The sequence below is a fragment of the Lontra canadensis genome, unplaced genomic scaffold (genome assembly GCF_010015895.1).
Source record: "Lontra canadensis isolate GAN:19392208 unplaced genomic scaffold, GSC_riverotter_1.0 scaffold13, whole genome shotgun sequence".
Classification (NCBI taxonomy): Eukaryota; Metazoa; Chordata; class Mammalia; order Carnivora; family Mustelidae; genus Lontra; species Lontra canadensis.
In genome coordinates this window covers 28,488,713-28,510,239 of record NW_022631007.1, presented here as the reverse complement: position 1 = coordinate 28,510,239, position 21,527 = coordinate 28,488,713, and the positions used below count along the sequence as shown (strand labels likewise).

General features: G+C 35.8%; 1 protein-coding gene across 2 annotated transcripts in view; it reads left to right on the top strand.

Moving 5' to 3' along the window:
• PLA2R1 (phospholipase A2 receptor 1) overlaps positions 1 to 21,527 on the top strand; it is a 112,660-nt gene that overhangs the window by 57,364 nt on the left and 33,769 nt on the right. For both annotated transcript variants that reach the window (XM_032857921.1, XM_032857920.1), the window contains 3 exons: positions 4,677 to 4,849; positions 16,742 to 16,944; positions 18,669 to 18,814. In XM_032857921.1, the coding sequence (XP_032713812.1) occupies positions 4,677 to 4,849; positions 16,742 to 16,944; positions 18,669 to 18,814 (522 nt within the window). The remainder of the gene's footprint in view (positions 1 to 4,676; positions 4,850 to 16,741; positions 16,945 to 18,668; positions 18,815 to 21,527) is intronic.

Sequence of the window (21,527 nt, the reverse complement as noted above, 5' to 3'; positions counted from 1 at the left end):
CTGGCTATTAATCCCATATCAGTTACATAATTTGCAAATACTTTCTCTTATTCTGTGGGTTGCTTTTTTACTCTGTTGATGCCCTTCAATGCATAAAGTTTTAAATTTTGATTAAGTCCACCTTATCCGTTCTTATTCTGTTGCCTGTGCTTTTGGTGTCATATCTAAGAAATCATTGCCACATTCAATGTCATGAAAAGTTTTCCCTATTTTTCCTAAGAGTTTTATAAGTTTAGCTCTTGTGTTTAGGTCTTTGATCAACTTCCAGTTAATTTTTATAAATGGTATGATGTAAGAAGAGTCCCAGTGTATTCTTCCGCAGGTGAATATCCAGTTTTCCCAAAATCATTGTTGAAAAGACTGTGCTTTTCCCATTGAACAGTCTTGGCACCCTTGTGGAAAATCATTTGACCATATATGGAAGTGTTTATTTCTGGGTTGTCTATCTATTCTATTAATCTATGTCTGTCTTTATGCTGGTACCACACGGTTTTTGATTGTGGTACTTTGAGTAAGTTTTGAAATCAAGAAGTATGAGATCAACTTTGTTCTTTATCATATTTGTTTTTGCCATTCGGCTTGAAATCCCTTAAAATTCCATACGAATTTTAAAGTGGATTTTTCTACTTCTGCAAAAGACATCATTGGGATATTGACATGGACTGCATTCAATCTGTAGATCAATTTGGGTAGTATAGACACTTAAAGAATTGGTTTTTCAATCTACAAACATGGGATGTCTTTCCATTTATTTGGGTCTTTAATTTCTTTCAACAGTGTGTTGTAGTTTTCAGTGTACAAGTTTTTGCCTCCTTAGCTAAGTTTATTCCCAATTATTTATTTTATTTTTGATGCTATCATATATTGAATTGATTCAGATTCTTAATTGTTAGTGTACAGAAATGCAACTGATTTTTGTGTGGTGACTTCATCTTGAACATAGCTGAATTTATTAGTTCTAACACTTTTTTTATAGAATCCAATTACCTTTCTTTTTCATTTATTTTACATTTTTTTGAAGATTTATTTATTTATTTATTTATTTATTTCTGAAAGACAGAGAGAGCGCCCTCACACACCCACACGCATGTGTGCATGCATGGACGTGGGGAGGAGCAAAGGGAGAGCATCTTCAAGCAGACTCCCCACTGAGTGTGGAGCCTGATGACCTGAGGCTCAATCTCACAACCTATGAGATCATGATGTGAGTGGAAACCAAGAGTCGGACACTCAACCAAATGAGCCACCTAAGCACCCCTAACTTTCTTTTTAAAAACATATTTTAGTTGTCCTCTTTAAAATTATGCAATAAAAACATTCTTATTGGTATAAATTCAAGCAAGCCAGAAGAATATAAACTAAAAAGTGAAAGTGCCCTCTCACCTGCATTCCTCTTCCCTCCCAAACAATCCCACTTCTCTCCCATTTACAGTTAACAAAGGTAACTGTCATTAACAGTTTGGAATTTGTTCTTCTAGGTATATTTTTTTGTGTGTATGTTAAATATCTTTTCTAAGTCTATATTTCTCTTCTAGTCTTTTGCAATAAACAATAGACAAAAACTGAATATTTCTAGTTCTTGAGGAATGCCATCAAAAACTTTTTGTGGCAATAATCATGATGCATGTCTCCCATTTTGAAACTACTAATATTTTATTTCTATTCTTTATTTAAAAGAAAGAGAAAGAAATTTCGCATTTTTGTATTCATTCCACAATAGAGTAAGTTATTCAAATATGGTATTAAAAATGTTAACACCTATGTTATTAAAAGAAATCCTATTGTAATTATTCAGCTCAAAGTTGAAAACTTCCTAACTGGATCACTATAGTGTAAAACTATCATTATTACTTTTAATTGAAATAAGCTCTCTAGTGAAGCTACATCCAGTTGATTATTTTTTTCAATCTCTTGTTTTAGGTAATACAAGCATAATCATTAAGTACTGTTGTCTGTTAAGTGTTGTGTTATTCACAGACAAGAAACATCTTTTTTTTTTTTCAGCTACATTGGTCACTGGCTAAATGGATGAAAAAATATGTTCAGTTAGAGATTCAAAGTACAATATCTCCTTTTGAGTGTGCATTTTTTGAAATGTGAATTTTATTTTGAAATGAAAAAAAATTTTCAGTGTATCCAAAAAATAAGTATTGCTGCCTTCAAATTGCACTTTTTAAAATTAAAATGTAATGTTTAGCACCATGAGTAACAATTTCTCATCAAACTGATAGAAATTCAAGATATATTTTTGTTATTTACATAGAAAATGCACATTTGATTTCTTAACTTCTTTCAGGAGTTGATTGGAAAAAAATTTTTTCTAAGTTTAAGAATTATTTCCCTAAAAATTTGATGTTATAAGTAGTTACACATATGGAAAGTATTTTATCATTTGTTTTTCTAAAAAATAACAATTTTTACTTTATTGAATTCCTTGGATATGTTATTCTGGTTCAGATAAAAATATAAAAACATGTACTTATGGTTACTTTTTGTTCCTTAAGTCACAATAATGTTTGAATTATATAATCCAGTGAAACCAGACAAAAAGTCCAAATATAAAAAAAAACTCTGGAATATTCTCAAATGAAGAATTCTAAACACAAGGCCAGAAAAGACTTTAAAAGATCATCTGTTCTATTACTGTAAGCCAGAGTTTTCACAACCCTTTTAAGTGTTTGGAATGAAATAGTGAGTGGTAACGAATATAAAATGTCCTCTTGTTTCTTTTTCTGTTGGAAATAGACACTCAAAAGGCTGCATGCTGTGATCTAGAGTTAAGTTCTAGAATATATGATTTAAAAGAAAGATATATTTGCTGAATTGCTTTATTAACAATGATATCTTCTAAACCATACCAAGAAAACTAGGGTCCTGATTTTAAGGTTTTAGGATATACTGTATGAGTATTATAAGCAACTGCTTTAAAAATACTTGCCAATTTAAGAAGCACAAGGTGTCTATTGTTTTAAGCAATCATTATTAGTGATAAAATAGCAAATCAGAGTGGACTAAATAAAATCAACAGGGAACAAAAGCAAAATGTTGTCATGAATAATGATATCAGTGGCCACATTCACAATGTTTCCTCTCTATTATCCAATAAATGCTGTACTACAAGGTAATGGAAGAACCAGCATTGTCCCCTGGGTTTAGAACCAGCACAGTAATGGTGGTCTTGCCATAGCCTCCATGATGTAGTGCCTCACTGGCCTCCTAAGACAGCAGTTAGAGCATTGGCTGGGCACAATAAAAATGTTACTCTGTCTCAGAGAGGAGAAGGCAAAGCAGATCCTAAATTGTGAGAGCGTGAACCACTGAAAGCATAAGGAAAATTGCGATAGCATCTAGACAATGTTTAGTTTTATGTACTTTCCTTTAAAACACATTTACATAAAATTCTGCCACTGCAATCTGGTTAAAAAGAACTTTTCTAATTTCAAATGCATGCTATTTGGATTATTAATTGAGTACAGAAAATATTTACTAGACCATAATAAAAATCCATATGCTCTGCAAAGATGAGTGTCATGGATGCCTAAGATTACTAAATGTTGGTAGTGATGTTCATAATGATTAAAATTTTTACTTTTTCTGTGCTCTTTTCTCCCCTCCCCCACATTTCCTTTGAGGCTCTTCTATTCTTGAATGACCCCATTGATTTTGTTTCCCTTAGCAACGTAAGGATGCATGGTAACAAAACAATTCCAGAATTGGATGAAAAAGTCTAATTTGCTTTCTTAGGTTTCCTGGGTAATTTCATCAGGCCTACCCTTTCTCACTGACTCAGCACTTCTGGCCAAAAGTCACCACTGTTTGAAATGTGTTTCTTCAAAACTTCAGATGCATTGGAAATAAATTTTTCAAGATAGATTACAACTTAGCTTAAAATTTCAATGCTACTTAAGTTTTAATACTCGTATTTTTCTATTAGATATTCATGTGGAAGCATATATACAAATTTTCCAGATTCTACTTTTGATGCATTCATGTTGGGAAAGGAGGACTGCCACCAATCAATGAATACTAATTCATTCAGTTGTGTGGGGAAAATATTAGTGGGTGCACATCCTTGGATTAGTTCCTAGGGTTTTAAATTTATCTTCAGTGAATGTGTACATCTGAACACATTTGAATAAGCCAAGGACTCCATGTGCTTGTGAATAAACCGATTTGGGAGACATAAAATAGCTACTCCAATCTCTGTTCCATTCTCACCAGGCAAGTGTGGTGGGTGGGTGCATGTGAACTACATGTTGGCAATGTTCATTCCTCCTCCCCACTGCCAGTTCCCGCATTGCACAAACATTATGGCAAGGTATGTGATATGTGACCTAATTACAAAATAGAGCACATGCTGTGCCAAGAAATGTATTGCTAGCTTGATGGGCTTTACCACCTATACTCTGAAAGTGGAGCTGGACTCTATTCCTTGAAGAATTAAGCCTTGTCTTTGAGACTCAAATTCTCCTCACTCATCTATTTCTGGGAATTGCACAGACATTTGGCATGTATTAGTAATATCTGGGGTCTTTGACTGTTTTTCTGCTCCATGTTCTGAAGAATTCATCAGAAAGAATTACTCTGGTGCCATTCTGTGTAACTTATTATGCTTTAATGACATTTTTTTATTGCCCAGAAACTTACTATAACCATTTCCTTTTTCCGTTTTTAAGGTTTGAACAGGCTTTTATTACCAGTTTGATCAGTAGTGTGGTAAAAACGAAGGAGAGTTATTTTTGGATCGCTCTTCAAGATCAAAATGATACAGGAGAATACACTTGGAGGACAGCAGCAGGACAGAAGTCTGAGCCTGTGCAATACACACACTGGAATGCACATCAGCCTCGTGAGTGGAAGAGATTGTAATACCACTCCTCTCTCCTGTTTTCTTTGACTAAAATTCCTTCCATCGATGGTCCACCTCCTTTGGTGCTTTCTTGATGTTTTCTTTATGCCTAAATCAACTAAAACAATTATCACAGGTTCCCAGGAGGTGACATGTAGCTGGTCATTTGTAAAAGTAAAATGCGTGTGACATTTGACAGGTTCAAGGTATAATTTTTTAAAAAGATTTTTATTTATTTATTTATTTATTTAAGAGAGAGAGAGAGAGAGAGAGAGAGCATGAGAGGGTTGGTCAGAGGAAGAAGCAGACTCCCCATGGAGCTGGGAGCCCAATGTGGGACTCAATCCTGGGACTCTGGGATCATGACCTGAGCCAAAGGCAGTTGCTTAACCAACGGAGCCACCCAGGCACCCTCAAGGTAGAAATTTATTGCTCAATACCACTTGTGCCTTTATTAGCAGGAAGTCCAGATTCTTCCTCTTAAAGTCTTTTCTCCATCCCACCCCCTCATTGTCTAAGAATCTCAGGGGCTTACTCAGTCCAGAATAGTCTGTTATACTTCAAAGCAGAGTGAATGGGCACATATAGGCAACTCTATCAGTCCAGTCACTGCCACTTTGCTGTGGAATTCTGACCCATTACTTAGGTAACATTCTTATTAATCCATCTCCTCCATGGACTTCGGTGGTAACTTAGCCAGGATTTCAGAGTTAGACCTCTATCAGTTCACTCTCAAAAGCTCAGCTCTAGATCCCAAAACATGAAACTGTACCAGGTTAGCTAGTTCCAGAGAAACTAATGTCTTCAGCCACAAGTACACTAGACTTACCCCCTATGGAACCAGCTTTTTGTCTTTAGGTCACCAACCTAGACTTGACACACCTTTACTTCAGCATGAGTTCTGATTTGGATACCTTGCTCCCTTTTCCTTGTGGGTCTCAATCAGGGCTACCCCAAGAAATAATAGACAATAAGTTACCTCTAAATTTGTTTCTGGAGGAAAGGTCAGGGAGCCTCAGGCTCTTCCGTGAGGAAAGATGGATATTATAATACTATCAAAATTGTTTTCATATATCAAATATGTAATAGTAATTTGCCAAAGGACAAAATATACCGATTAAAAGACAGAGATTGTCAGAGGAGATCAAAACACAAGACACAACTGTATGTTGACTACAAGAAACCAACTTTACATATAAAAATACATGTGGATTAAAAGATAAAAGGATGGACAAAGATATACTTTGCAAATGCTAATCAAAAGAAAGCAGGAATAGCTACATTAATTTCACAGAGCAGACTGAAGAATAAGGAAAGTTTTCAGGGATTAAACAAAAGGATATTATATAATCATAAAGGAGTCACTACTCTAAAAAGAAATAACAGTCCTTTATGTGTATATACTTAACAGCAGAGTGTCAAAATACATGAGAAAAAAAAATTGATAGAACTGCAAGGAAAAAATAATGAAGCTACTATCTACGAATAGATAAATCTACTATTACAGTCAGAAATTTTAATACCTCTCTATCAGATATCTATAGACTACTTAGTCCATCAACAGCAAATTATACATTCTTCTCAAGATCACATGAAATATTCACTAAGATAGACCATATTCTGGTCATAAAACATACCTTAACAAATTTAAAAGAATGGAAATTATACAATGTCTTCTCTCAGGCCACAGTGAGATTAAACTAGAAACCAATATCAGAAAGATAGTTGGAAAATTCCAAAATACTTAGAGATTAAATAATACATTTTTACATAACACATGGGTCAAAGAAGAAATCTCAAGAGGAATTTTAAAACATTTTAAACTAAATAAAAATACAACTTATCAAAATTTGTAAGATGCAGAGAAAGCAATGTTTAAGGGGAAACTTAAAGCACTGAACACATATATTAGGAAAAAAATATCTAAAATCAGTAATCTAAGCTTCTACCTTAGGAAATTAGAAAAAGAAGAGAAAATTAAATCCACAGTAAGTCAAAGAAAATAAATAATAAAAATTAGAGCAGGAATTCAGTAAAATTGAAAACAGACACTCAATAAAGAAAATCAATTTTTAAAAAGTTGGTTCTTTGAAAAGATCGATGAAATTGATAACCCTGTAACCAGACTAAGAAAAGAGAACAGACACAGTTACTAATACCACAAATAAAAGAGGGAGCAGCACTACAGATTCAGGAGATATTAAAAGGGTAATAAAGGAATATTATGAACAACTCTATATCCACAAATTTGATAACCTAGATGAAAATGACCAATTCCTTTAAAGAAACAATCAGCCAAAATTCACACAATAAGAAGTAAATTATTGGAGTAGGCCTATAGCTATTAAAGAAATTGAAACAAAAATTCATAATCTTCCAAAACAGAAAACACCAAGTCCACTTGAGTTCACTGGTGAGTTCTACCAAGCATTTAAGGAAGAAATTATGCCAGTTCTCTACAATCTTTTACAGAAGACAGAGCAGAGGGAATACTTACTGTCTCTTTCTGAGGCCAGCATTACCCTAATACCAAAATCAGACAAAGACATTGCAAGAAAAGAAAATTACAGACCAATGTCTCTCATGAACAGAGTAGCAAAAATCTTCAATGAAATATTAATAAATTGAATACAACAATGTAAAAAAGAATTAGACATCATAACCAAATGGGATTTTTACCAGCTTACAAGGATGATTTAACTTCCAAAAATCGATTAGTATAATCCATCACATCAACAGGCTATTTTTTAAAAGTCACATGATCATATCAATAGATGCAGAAAAACATATGACAAAATCCAATGTTTGTTTTAATAACTGTTAGCAAACTAGGAATAAAGGGAAACTTACTCAACTTTATAAAGAACATCTACAAACCCACATATACCATACTTAATGGTGAAAAATAAAAGCTTTCCCACTAACATCAGGAACAAGGCAAGAATGTTCCTTGTCAACATTTCTTTTATTTTTTAAAAAGATTTTTATTTATTTATTTGAGAGAGAGAGAGAATGAGAGAGAGAGAGAGAGGGAACACAAGAGTGGGGAGGGTCAGAGAGAGAACCTGCTAACCAGGGAGCCCAATGCAGGATTTGATCCTGGGACCCCAGGATCATGACCTGAACCAAAGGCAATTCCTTAACCAACTGAGCCACCCAGGCAGCCCCAGCACTTCTTTTAAACAGTATAGTAGCAGTCCTAGCTAATGCAATATGACCAAAAAAAAAAAAAAAAAAAAAGCAAGTAAAAGGCATACAGATTAGAAAGAAATAAAACTTCATTCACGGATGACAAGATTGCCTACATAAAAAATCAGAATGAGGGACACCTGGGTGGCTCTGGGGGTTAAGGCCTCTGCCTTTGACTCAGGTCATGATCCCAGGGTCCTGGGATCGAGCCCCACATCAGGCTCTCTGCTCAGTGGGGACCCTGCTTCCCCCTCTCTCTCTCTCTCTGCCTGCCTCTCTGCCTACTTGTGATCTCTCTCTGTCAAATAAATAAATAAAATCTTTTAAAAAAATCAGAATGAATCAATAAAAGATCCCTTGAACTAATAAGTGATTATAGCAAGATTGCAATAGAAAAGATTAATGAATAGAAGTCAATTACTTTCTTATATAACAGCAATGAGCAAGTGGAGTTTAACATTAAAAACATATTATCATTTACATTAGCACCACCCCAAATTGAAATATTTATATATAAAATCTAATAGAATATGTACAAAATCTATATGAGGACAACTATAAACTTTAATGAAATAAGTTAAAGAAGAACTAAATAAAAGGAGAGATATTCCATGTTCACGGATAGAAAAACTCAATATTGTCAAGACGTCAGTTTTTCACAAACTGACCTATAGGTTCAGTACTATCCCAATAAAAATCCCAACAACTTATTTTGTGGATATCAACAAACTGATTCTAAAGTTTATATGGAAAGGCAAAAAACCCAGAATAGCAAACTCCTTATTGATGTAGAAGAACAAAGTCAGAAAACTGACACTACCTGACTTCAAGACTTACTATAAAGCTAGAGTAATCAAGGCAGGGTGGTATTGGAAAAAATAAATAAATAAATAAATAAGACAAGTCAATAGAACAGAATAGAGAGCCCAGAAACTGACTGATAGGAACCATACACCTAAATGTAAATCACAAAGGTATAATACTCCTAGAGAATAACATAATAGAAAACCTAGATGACCTTGAGTAAGGCAATGACTTTTTAGATACCAAAGTCACAATCCATGAAAGAAACAATTTTCACTAAAACTAAAAACTTCTGCTATGGAGAAAGACAATACCAAGAGAATGAGAAAATAAGACACAGACTAAGAAAAAAATATTTGGAAAAACCACACTCCTAAAGGACTGTTATCCAAAATGTACAAAGAATTCTTAAAACTCAACAATAAAAAAATGAAAGACAAGATTTAAAAATGGACAAAAGGCCTGGGGTGGCTGGGTGGTTCAGTCGATTAAACGTCTGCCTTCTGCTCAGGTCATGATCACCGGTGTCCCTGGATGGAGCCCAGCATCAGGCTCTCTGTTTAGCAGCAAGTCTGCTTTTCCTGCTCCCCTTCCCTGGACTCATGTTTACTCTCTCTCTCTCTCTCTGAAATAAATAAATAAAAACTTTAAAAAAAAGAAGAAGAAATGAGATATCAAACCACTAAAAGACATTTAATGAAACTTAAATGCACATTACTAAGGGAAAAGGGCCAATTGAAAAGTCTGCATACTACATGATTCTAACCATATGACATTCTGGAAAAGGTAAAACTATGGGACAGTAAAAAAATTACTAATAAAAAGTGGTTTTCGGGGGTTAGGGAGAAATACAGATAAATAGGTGAAGCACAAAGGATTTGGGAAGCATTGAAACTATTCTATATGGTACTACAATGGTGGATATATATGATTATACATTTGTCCAAACCACAGAATGTACAACACCAAGAATGAAACTTAATATAAATCATGGATTTGGGGTGGTAATATGATGTGTCACTGTAAGTTTTAACAAATGTACGATTGTGGTATGGGATGTCAATAGTGAGGAAGGTTTTATGTATTTGGGACAGGAGGTATAAGGGAAGTCTGTACTTTCCACTCAATTTTGCTATGAATCTGAAATGCTCTAAAATATATAGTGTATTATTTTTTCAAAAACCATACTTTTTAAAGATGCCTATAAGATGAAGTTAAGACAAAATACATTTTTTGCGTATAAGCATTGGTTTAGGAAATGTGTATAGAAACTGGTGACCTTGCATGGCTCTAAACAAGAAACATAATTCAGTCAGTAAACAACCTTCTCAAATTCTACAAATCTATGAATATTATTAAAATGCAGAGACTAGTAAAGTTCCATGTCACACTATTACTGGAAAAAAAAAAAGCTCAGGTTTCATTTCTAATATACTTTGGAATTTTGTTAGTAATGTCTATACCTGTCAAAATAAATTAATACATTTTGAGTAGACAAAATCTTGGTTTTTAATGTTACCTTCCTTGGGGCATATTTGGATGTCTAAAATCTGGAACTGAAGCAGAGCTCCTTGTCATTCATAAGTTTCTGCTATAATTTATTTGAGTGGCACTACTCTTTTCCTGTTCTCCCTGAAGCAAAAGTAATATCATGATGCTCAGTCTGGCTGCTCATGCTGACTGACATTGAGTAAATTGTCTCTGAATAAGATGAAAATGTAAATCTTTTTTTGAAGAAAATAGCAATATAAAAGCTTCTCTGTTTTCTTTTTTCTTTTAAATTGCAGTTTGCAGAAACACCATCCTAAATCACATTTTTTCCCCTGCCTGTCATGAAAGTGTCCATTAACTTGGTCCCCATGTCAGGATCCTAATCCAGCCCAAACTGACTATATAAATTGACCACTGAACAGGAAGCCTGCTGTTTTTTATAAACTTAGTCAAGACTCTGTCCTTATGTCATATCATCAGAATATTCCATCTATGGTGGAATTGCAGTTCTGCCACTTTTTTTGACTTTGTATTGTGTTCCCCAAATAGTGTAATAACCCACCATATACCTATCACCCATGTCATCCGTTATGAACTCATGGTCTATCTTGTTTCTTCTATACCCTCACCCACTTCCCATATTTTGTCACAGCAAAGCCCAGACATCATATTGTTTCATCCACAAATATTTCAGTGTTATCCCTAAAAGATAAAGATTTCTTTTTAAAAACATGAATATAAGACAATTATCAAAACTAAAGTAATTAATTATAACTTCATAATGTAAATCTTTAGTTAATGCTGAAATTTCTAAATTATTCATAAATATTCATAAATATAAACTGTAAATGGACTTTATAGTTTGTTTGAGTCAGGATCCAAAATGATTTATACATTGCAATTGGTTGATAGATCTCTTAAAGTCTATTTTAATCTCTATGTTTCTTTCTTCCTTATCCCCTGCCATTTTTTAAAAATTTTATTCTTTGTGCAAATGGGTTATTTGTCCTACAGTTCCCTATAGTCTGGACTTTTTTATTTAATCCCTGTATGTTGTTTAATATCTTCTTCATTTTCCATAAAATTGACATTTTTATTTTTAAAAAGTTAGAATCAGAGGCATTATATAATTCAGATTTTCTTTTCTTTTCTTTTAGAAAACCATTTCATAAGTAGCTCTGTCTCCTATCTGAAGGCACATAATGTTCACTTTTCTCCCTTTTTGCAATGTTAGCAGCCGCTAATGATCAGTGCCTAGATTCACTGATTCATTAGGGGGTTCTTCATAGCTTCATGTCTGGGATATTTTTATGAAGACATAGTTTCCTGCTATTTTACTAAAACAGCAATAGCAAAGAGACTGTGGCACTTGGTATTTTAAAAGAAGTAACTCTTCAGGTAAAACAGGAAAATGAATTTTTATCTATACTAACTAGCAGCACTAATTAAAGGGGGAAAATGGGGCCTTTCTTCTTTAGGGATCCGAATGCATTAGAAACTAAGATGTAGTTTGTACTTAAAGATTCAATATAAATGGAGACTGTCGAGTGAGAGGGAAAAAAAGTATGTCCATTCTTGTTAAGACATTCAAAAATCTTTTCCAAGTTATATTACAGTTGCATAGTTGTCTGTACAAAGAAGGGGAAACACTCTGAGATCACTATTTAGCATCTATCTGTTACTCAGGCTTTGTGACCAAAGTTTTGTTTCTAGATCTAGATGCTACTGCAGAAAAGGTGTGTTTCACTCATATGGGGTAACTCTAGAGCATCTACCCCAATTGTCCCAAGTCAATAGAAATCTTCTGCCAATGACAGGGAAATTGGGATCCTGGGAGAGCAAATCAAATCTGTTTTTTTTTTTAAAGTGACTCCACATAGCAAGGAGAAGCCTCTCCAGCCATCAGATAGATAGGCTGGTCCAGTTTAAGGCTTTGCAGAGTTCTGAAATGAACCACCACATGAATGGGAACAAACTTATTCTCATTTCTGGGCACTCTTTGGAGATTTCCATATCTTTTTATAATGTAAGTAACTGTCAGAAAAGGTAAAAATGGGATCATAGATCTTTAAGAAAATGCTGTGGGCACACACAGAAAATAAATGTGACCAGAGGAATGAGAGGGAGCTCCTTGGAAAAGGAGGAACATAATTTGAGGGGAAGAGTCAATAATTCAACAACTATTCATTGTATGCCTGTCTACTGTGTACCTTGACATTGTCTCATGGTAGATTCAGTTAAATCTGTTTTCAAATTCTGCATCAAACCCTCCCCACGTGGCCTTAGACAAGTTACTAAACGTCTGTGCCTCAATTTCTGCATTAGCAAACTGTAGATGCTAATATCCATCTCAGAGTTTTTGAAGCTGAATAAAGAAAAACCATAAAAAATGCATATACAGTATATATCAATATATACCATTACATGGAATCTACCCTCATAGCATCACTTTTCTGTGTGAAGAACGAAAAAAGGGCAGAGAAGGAAGGTGGGTAAGGCACAAGCTAAAGAAGTAAGGATGTGAAAGGGTTATTGCAGGATGGGAAAATAACTAGACAGACTCAAGTAAAATGATTGTCCAGAGGCTCTGAAGGCCCAGCTACAGTTCCCTCCTACCCTGAGGCCACAAACAGATTTCATTTGTCTACTTTCAGGTATTTGACCAGAGAGCTGGACGATGGAGGCTTTCCTAGCTCAGTTCTAGTTATATGGTTAGATAGCTTTGCCAAATGGAAAGGACTAGAATAGTGAATTGGAATGTCTTAATCGACCTAAAGTTATCCCATTCATGTTTGATGGAGAGACTGAAGGGGGACAGAGGGAGGGTAAGTCAGGTAAGGAGAATCAGTTTAAATGTGAGATTCACCAGCAAGGAATAAGATAATAGTTTTTTCTTCTCCAATGGGAAATGAGTTATTGAATTTGAGAACAATTTCTCGGGGAGAAAAACACCCTCCACTCTTTCCTACACCCTACCTTTATTGTTTGGCTTTTGCAAGCATACCCACAATATAGGATTATAAATTCAGTTTATATCTCCCTTAGCCCAGTCTCCCTTTATTACACCACTTTACTGCTTCTTTGGGGCTGAGTCTCTAAAATTTGGGTCAAATGTTCCATTAAGTTAACCACTTTAGAATACCAATAACACTCCTACAGCACTTTTCATCTTCATAGCAGTTCACAAACATCTCCTTCTCCACTAATGAAGATGAGTTGAGTATCTATAGTATCTAAAACCAGAGCTATTTAATCATTGTCTGACGTGAAAAAGTAAAAACAAAATGCAAGACCAACAAAAAAAAGTATATTACATTTTAAACTTGCTGATTTGAACTTTTTAAAAATTCTTTGAACGTGCAGGCAGAACTCCTGCCACAAAACCCAGCTTTTGTAATGAAAAGTCAAAATAAGAATAGAAGCAACATCTTAGGGATGGTTTTTAGCCCTTCCTATCTTTCGGGGTGCTTTTAAATACATTATCCTACTTGATCTTCACAAAAACCAAAGAAAAGAAAAGGAATTATTATCCCCACATTTCAGATAAGGGTTTTTGTGATTAATTAACTTGTTTGAGTTTTGAGTTACTAAGTATTTGTACTGAGACTAGAACTCCAGACTTCAGGCTCCGAGTCAAAAGTTGCTGGGGAAGGAAGGATGGAGGCATTGAGAGGGAGTACATATTTACCCTGCTCCTTCAACTAAAACAATCCCATTAGCATATCACATTTGGGGCTTCCATGTGGATTTTCACAGTTCAACTTCATTAGACCCTCATCACACAGAGTATGCGGCATCTCCTCTATTGTTCATGACCAGCTAGATTGTGAGCTGCATTCCAAAATTACACTGAACAAGTGCTCGCTGCAGCAGCACATACACAAAATCACATTGAACAGGATTGCAAATCTCCATTCCTGGCAGGTTGCACTTACACACTATAATCTTTCCCCTTTGCGTGGCCCCCAATCATTCATTCAGCTTGTAAGGATCTATTTTATATTTTTATATTTTAGCAAGAGGCTTTCATTGAGGTTAAACAAAAACCTTGTTGTTTAACCCTTAAACTGTCCCTGCTCCCCTTCCCCCAGGGGATTCACTTAAAAACAAGTCCCGGAAACCAGCTCCAGGTAACAAAGCCCAGATACAGGGGTGGGTCAGGCCAGGTGGAGACATCGATCAGTGGGGGGTTACATACTGTCTCCCTAGCTACTGTCTCCCTACCCCGCCCTTTGGGAGCCTTTCTGGCGCCAATCCTAACCAAGGTGTAATAGGCTGGGTCAAATGTCTACTAGGGTAAATTGTAACTCAATTGGTCACCTAGCATCACTGTGGAGTTTCCTGTGTGTGTTAAAATCTCATTGGTCACCTGTGCGTGGCCAGCCCGACGGCATGGCCTTTGCTCTTAAAAGCTAGACTGTGAAACAGAGAAGGGTCACCCTCTCTTGTAAGAGGTGCGTCCCTGAACGTTCGGTTAGATTCTTGATGCTTGGCACGAAATAAAGCTTTGCTTGACCCTCGCTTTACATCAGTCTTGCTCCTTTAATTACGGACCCATTATTGGGGCATAAAAAGCTTTAACACTAACTAGCTGTTCTGGCCAATGGAGCGGACTGATGGCCTTTGTATGGACCAACTCTCTCTCTTGACTTCCTTCTCTTCTATACAAGTATACTAGTCATGTTTTCTTGTTTACTACTGATCACTTTCACCTTTGTGGGTCTCTTTGACACATCAGCATGGACACCCACACAGGACTGTGACCTTCTTGCTGATGGCTGTGATGCATGGTGTCTAACATGGGACGTGAACTCAGGATTGTTGAAGACACGGACACTGGTTCTTTAGCACCCTTATTCTTTCTCTTTTTGCACAAACTTTTCCATCCCTATAAGAGAGGCTCTTTGTATGTCTTCCTCTGTCTTCTTTCTTCTCACTCCTCCTCTCTTTGGTCTTTCTGTGAGCATAAAATAACCACCCATTGCTGACAAGGATAAAGCCAGTTGCTCTGTATGAAAAAAAAAAAAAAAATTGAAGCCATTCCTTGTGAAGGAAATTAAGCAAGACAAATATTTAGTACCAAGTGACTATATTTTTAAGTGCCTTCAGGCCCCAAGTCATCAGTCTTCAGATGTTCCATCTATAATTGTTTTTTTTACCAGCACCCCTTGAAAATTCTTTTCTCTTTTTCATCCTTCAAAATTCCGTTCAAATGTCACTTCCTGCAAACCCTTTACTGATATCCTGAGGTAGTCTCCATCACCCCTCCTAGAATCTACAACAGAAATCTGAACTCTAGTATAGTACGTCACACATTATGTTCAATGTAACTAAATGTTTGTGTCTGTGCCTCCTCTGTGCTAAAATAAGAGTTGAGTTTTGTTTCTTTTATTTTGCTTTGTCCTTCTATCTCTAGCAGCTAATATACAGACTAGCCCGATATGTAGATATAGAGGCTCAATTTTGTTGTTGTTTAATTTTATTTAGATAAATGAATGGTCACTTTGGCTTTAAGAAAAAAGGTTCATTCTTACTCAATTTGTATTCTATTTTTGGAATGGGATTGTTTTCTACTATTCACTGAAATTTGAGGTATATTTTTTCGCTGTCCTTTGAGCTATACAGATTTGATGACAAATGAACATCTTAACATTGAAATTGTTTCTATGGAAAGATATGGTTCATTTTCCAGTATGTTCAAACATACACAAAAGAATAGAGCTTCATTCAGAACTAGATGGTCATTCCCTTTTCCTTAATGTCTGCCTTTATTCTAGAGTTTCACCCCATACAGAATTTATCTCATTCTCTCCACTCTCCCATGGTTTATAGTTTGGCTTTCTGTTATGTACCTTGCAATCTGCCTTGAATCCATCATTTATGTATCTTCCCTGTCAAATCTGTTTCTCAGAGGATAACCACTATGCATTTTTCATTGTTGATTTTTCACAATGGGGTTTCAAAGCACAGTATACAGAGTAAGTGTTCAATAAATGGTAGGCTGAATTTTTCTCTGCACAGTTAGGAAAAAAAAGCTCAATAATTGAAAGTAGAGGAATGTTGGCATTTGATTGAAATACTGGGGATTTGATTGAATATTGGGGATTTTTTAGTCCCAGGTTGAACAGTGCCTAGTTTCCTATCATTTGCCTTCTGAGCTCCAAATGTCTAAAGTCCAGGCTCCACAGGCTCTCTTCCTTCACTTATCCATCTTCTATTCTTTCTCCAAAGATGAAAAGAAAAGAAATGAGACAGTCCTGTTAAGAAAGCTTTCTTTTTCATCTTTCTTGTTCTTATGTGGGTGCTTCATTATGAGATGTCAATTGTGCAACACTCTAGAGACCTGTCTTCTAAGGACAAAATGTTCTAGTCATTCTGGTATTCAAAAGTGTTGTTTTCTGCTTTTAGGCTATAGTGGTGGCTGTGTTGTCATGCGAGGAAAGAGTCCACCTGGTCGCTGGGAAGTGAAGGACTGTAGACACTTTAAGGCAATGTCCCTGTGTAAGCAGCCAGTGGGAAAACGGGAGAAAATGGAGCAGGAAGAAAGATGGCCATTTCACCCCTGCTACTTGGACTGGGAATCAGAGCCTGGCTTGGCCAGCTGCTTCAAGGTGATGCCTAGGGTACCTAGGCATTCTCAATGGGATGAACATTATTTCAGTTTGATCCATGTATCCCAAATTCCCTTACTCCAGAACAGTGCCTGGCACAGAGCAGCTACTTAATATATGTTGACCATTTCTGTCTTTTCAGTTATATTCCAAAATAATCTTAATTCAAAAGACTGACGTATCCCTGGAGATACTGAGGGTCTCTTCTTGAAGGCTAATGTCAGGGCTCCAGTCAATATTTTTCTTACTGCATAGTACCAAATGAACAAGGCAGATTTTCATTGGGTATTGAAATGGTACAATTCCATAGTTTGTAAGAAAATGATTAGTCTTTGTTATGGAATAGTACCATTCTCCTGCTATAAATAGCTTTTGCAGCTTGCCAGACACCTGAGGATCAAACAAATTAAAACACACAGTTGATATATATGCATGTGTGTGTATTTATATACATGTGAAAAAATGTGTGAAGAAACATCTTTTTGCATATCAGTTTTAAATCCTAGATATAAATCAGTACTTACAATCTTCTTGTCATGAAACATCTGTGAATGCATTCATTTTAATGTACGCATGCACAATCCTACAATAAATTCATCAGGTAAAAGTGATCTCACAAAGCAGTAAGTTAAACCTTAGAAATTAGCAAACTGAGGCAGCAAAATGAAGTGATTTGCCCAAGATCACAATTATTTATTGACAGAGTTGGAATAAATCCCTGGTCTTGGGACCCCCATTCCAGTGTTTTTCCTACTATATATGACCCTGACATGTCAACAAATGTATGGTGTGTTTGATGGGCATGGTGGTGGGATTGATGTACTTTAAGTGATTCAAGAAAGGGTTCCCAGAGAAGGTAAGTTTTGACATATAATTTAAAAGATGGAAAGGCTGTGCTGTGGCCCACAGGATTGGGAAAGCTATTCATTCTGGTCACAGCAAATCAGAGTCTGGTGAAGCCTGGTGGCAGGGTGCCTGCCTGGCATCAGAGACTCTGGCATAATGTCAGGCAGTTAAAAATGAGGAGGGCACAGAGGCCTCGGATCTGGAGTTCTGTGTTTTTGGACCCTCACCCTTGATCCTATATAAAGTCAGAAGTAGACTGTTCATTTGATAGACGTCTTCCAGCTACTGTGAAGACAGCTGAGAAACAGCAGAGAATTTAGGCATAGCAAAGACCCAAAGACCTTAGTAATATACCTGCCCTAGTTCCCAGGTCTCATTTCTCATTCCCTACTGTGGGTCAGCCAGATTCATGATCATTCCACCAATTCTAATTTGTCAGAAGGCAATCTGGTGAGATAGAAATTCATGGGCCCTTGAAGCAAGAAGCACCAGATCTGATCCGAGCTCTGCCTATTTGTAGCTGTGTGACTAGAGATTTGTAACCTCTCGTAGCCTGACCTCATCGCTTAACAAATATTTATTTAGGTACACGTATATGCCAGTTACAGGAAATTTAGAGGAAAAAAAAGAGTCCTCAAGGAGCTTATTTATAAAATTGAGCTCATTATATCCTCCTCATGAATTTGTTGTGGGAATAAAATGAGATAGTTTTACGATGCATAGACACATTCTAGTTCAATAAATGTTATTTCTCCCTACTTGGTCAAGCTTTTAATATAGAATAATGACAATTATAATACTGTTATTTTCTTGTCCAGAATTAAACAGCCTCACCTTATCCATGATAGTGTCAACTTTTTTCTGTCCTACTAAACCAGGTATTTCATAGTGAAAAAGTCCTGATGAAAAGAACATGGAGAGAAGCAGAAGCATTTTGTGAAGAATTTGGTGCTCACCTTGCAAGCTTTGCCCATATTGAGGAAGAGAATTTTGTGAATGAGCTTTTACATTCAAAATTTAATAGGTAAATACTTGTTAATTTTAAAAAAATGCAATCAAATTTTCTATTTCCCAGTAGTGACTTATTAGGGATGAGTATCCCAAATATTTGTTTAAAATCTCAAGTATTTGTTTTAAGCCTAAAACCAACTAGCCATTAGTTGTGAAAGAAAAATATATACATATGGTCTTATATTTATATTGCACCAAGTTCTCATTCCATAAAACAAAGAACAAAGTGGCAATCATTTTGATATTTGAAATCTTTCCTATATACCTCAAATCAGAATTTTAGAGCTTTTCTGCCAAACTCAAATTATCTAGCCCCATGATTTTCAAAGTGTTGTCTGAGGATCCTGAGAGTCCTGGAACCCCAAGACCAGGAGGGGACCAAGTGGGCAGAGGCCCTATTTCCATCACTGATCACCAGCTCCACTTCTGCTTCTTTTGTATAAAATAGGAGTCAATGTAAGATTTTGTTTGGGAAAAATTAAAAAAAAAAAAAAATCCCACTGATTGAAAAAAAAAAAAAATTCAATCCAGGTCCTAATTTTACATTTGAGGAAACAGGCATTCACTTGTCAGTATCAATCTTGTGAGTTTCAGAATCTTGAATTACATGGAGTTAGAAAATTAATTTAATTTAAATTTGAAGAAACGTAAAAGGCTTGTGCTACCTTTTACCCAGTGCAAAAAAATTCCTTCCACTATATTCCTGTGGTCACCTACTATCTGCATAATTCCTTTCAGAGTGTTCCTTATTTGGGAGAAAACCCATTCCCTTGTTGGAGGCTGGGTTCAAAGATCAACTTTCTAGTAGCCAGAGCAATACAGATCAAGTTGGACTGTATTTTTGAATATTTGAAGACAGCCATTATGTTCTCTTTTAGTGAATCTTCTCATCCATTGGCATCTTTCTCTCCAATGTTCTTGTCAGTTAGCATACATTTTTGGACTATCTTCCATGGGAGGGATACTTTTATATGCAGAACTGGCTAGAGAACGCAATAGACAAGACAGACAAAAGTCCTGCCCCAAGGCAATATGGCTCCATGGCTCCATACATTTATTTAATAAAAACAAATGTAACACCAGGTACTATGCTCCAAGCTCTGGAAATCTGGAGTCTCAATGAAACACTTGCCTGAATTACAGAGAAAATCCCAAACTATTTTTTGAGGAAAATCCTGGCCTTCCCCATAAGTTTCCTTTAGGACACTCCAAAAGAAGACTAATATGCAATTACCTATCAAATTATTCATCTCTAGTCTCCACAGTAATGACCTTAACAGTAGGAGACTTTGACAACATCTCCCCATGTGAGTCTTACAGAGTACTGTTGGTGAAATATGTTTGCAAAAAAGGCACAAACCTGGATATTTGCCATATGCTTTAGCATTGTAAACGCTTCTAGAAAGAAGCATTTTCTTTGACCACAAACCTCTTTTTCTGAGGACACTTATCAACATCCCATGGAACTGTAATCTCTGTGGGAAATGCTGATCTAAACCATATTTCCCAAATCTGGCTGATTCTCACACTCATTTGGGACACCTTTTGACACGAAGCACTCTGGTCTCACACCAGGGCTGCTGAGTCGGATTCTCTGAAACTGAAGAAAAGTTCAAGAACTTCCGGATTATTGGACTGTAAGTCTGGTGTAGGGCCACAGATTTAAGGGATATGAGATAGTCTCCATCATCCTAAATTGTAACTTTGCTTCATGACTTTAGCCCCTTGCAAAACATCCTTTCATACTTGAGCATAGTGAGGTTTGCTATATGAAATAACCACACGCAACTGCTTCCAAATTTGCTGTAAAATCAAATATCATTCTGTCATTTCTATTTATGTAAGTTCTCATACTTGAAATTTCTTGTGGAATTTAATGCCAAGCATCTATCAAATTATTAATCTTTAGCACTTAATCAGAAAAGCTGTATTATTTTGTATCAAGACTGCCAGGAATTTAACAAAATCTCATGCTTGGTTATAGCAAATAAACCAGTTCTCATAGTGGCATGCATGCTGCTTCTTATGGCACTGCTTTTAAATTTCTATTTTATTATTTATCATATTATTAAAAATTATACAATTACAGGAAATTGATGAAGAGAAAATTAATACCATTTAGAAACCAATACATTTCAGGAAAAATGTAGAACTCTGAATTCAGTAAGGAAAGAAATAAAAAGTTCTTAAGGCAGGAGAGTGATATGAATGTCTAGGTCAAGGATGTTAAGATACCTGGCTTAACCTTAAGGCAGCACTTTCCCCTCCACAACCTTGCAAACTGTAAATTGCAATAATGGCAATCACCAACCGGGCCCCAATTATCTCACAGATTTCTAAGTCATATTTTCCTTTCATTTGTATTGTTCAGGCACAATAGCTCACATATCTGAGAAGAGGATGCTTCAGAATAGGCTTGCTTCATTGTACTAACGAAAATAAAGCATCTGTCATGACTTCTGAATCTTTTAAATCTTTAATTCTCCAAATTATTCTCAGAAAATTATCTTAGTGAGATGGTTCACTGTACAATTAGACTTTATTGGTTGATTTATTGAGTACTCTGTGGTTTGATGTATTTGTCCTCTGCCTAATTGTAGGAAAGATGGTTCTCTGTGGGGATTCTCGCCAAGTCTAACCCAGTGGTGACTACTGAAGTTAATCTACTGTGCCTCAGACTGATTTGCTATGAAATTATTTATGTTGGGATCTGAAAAAACAAAAAC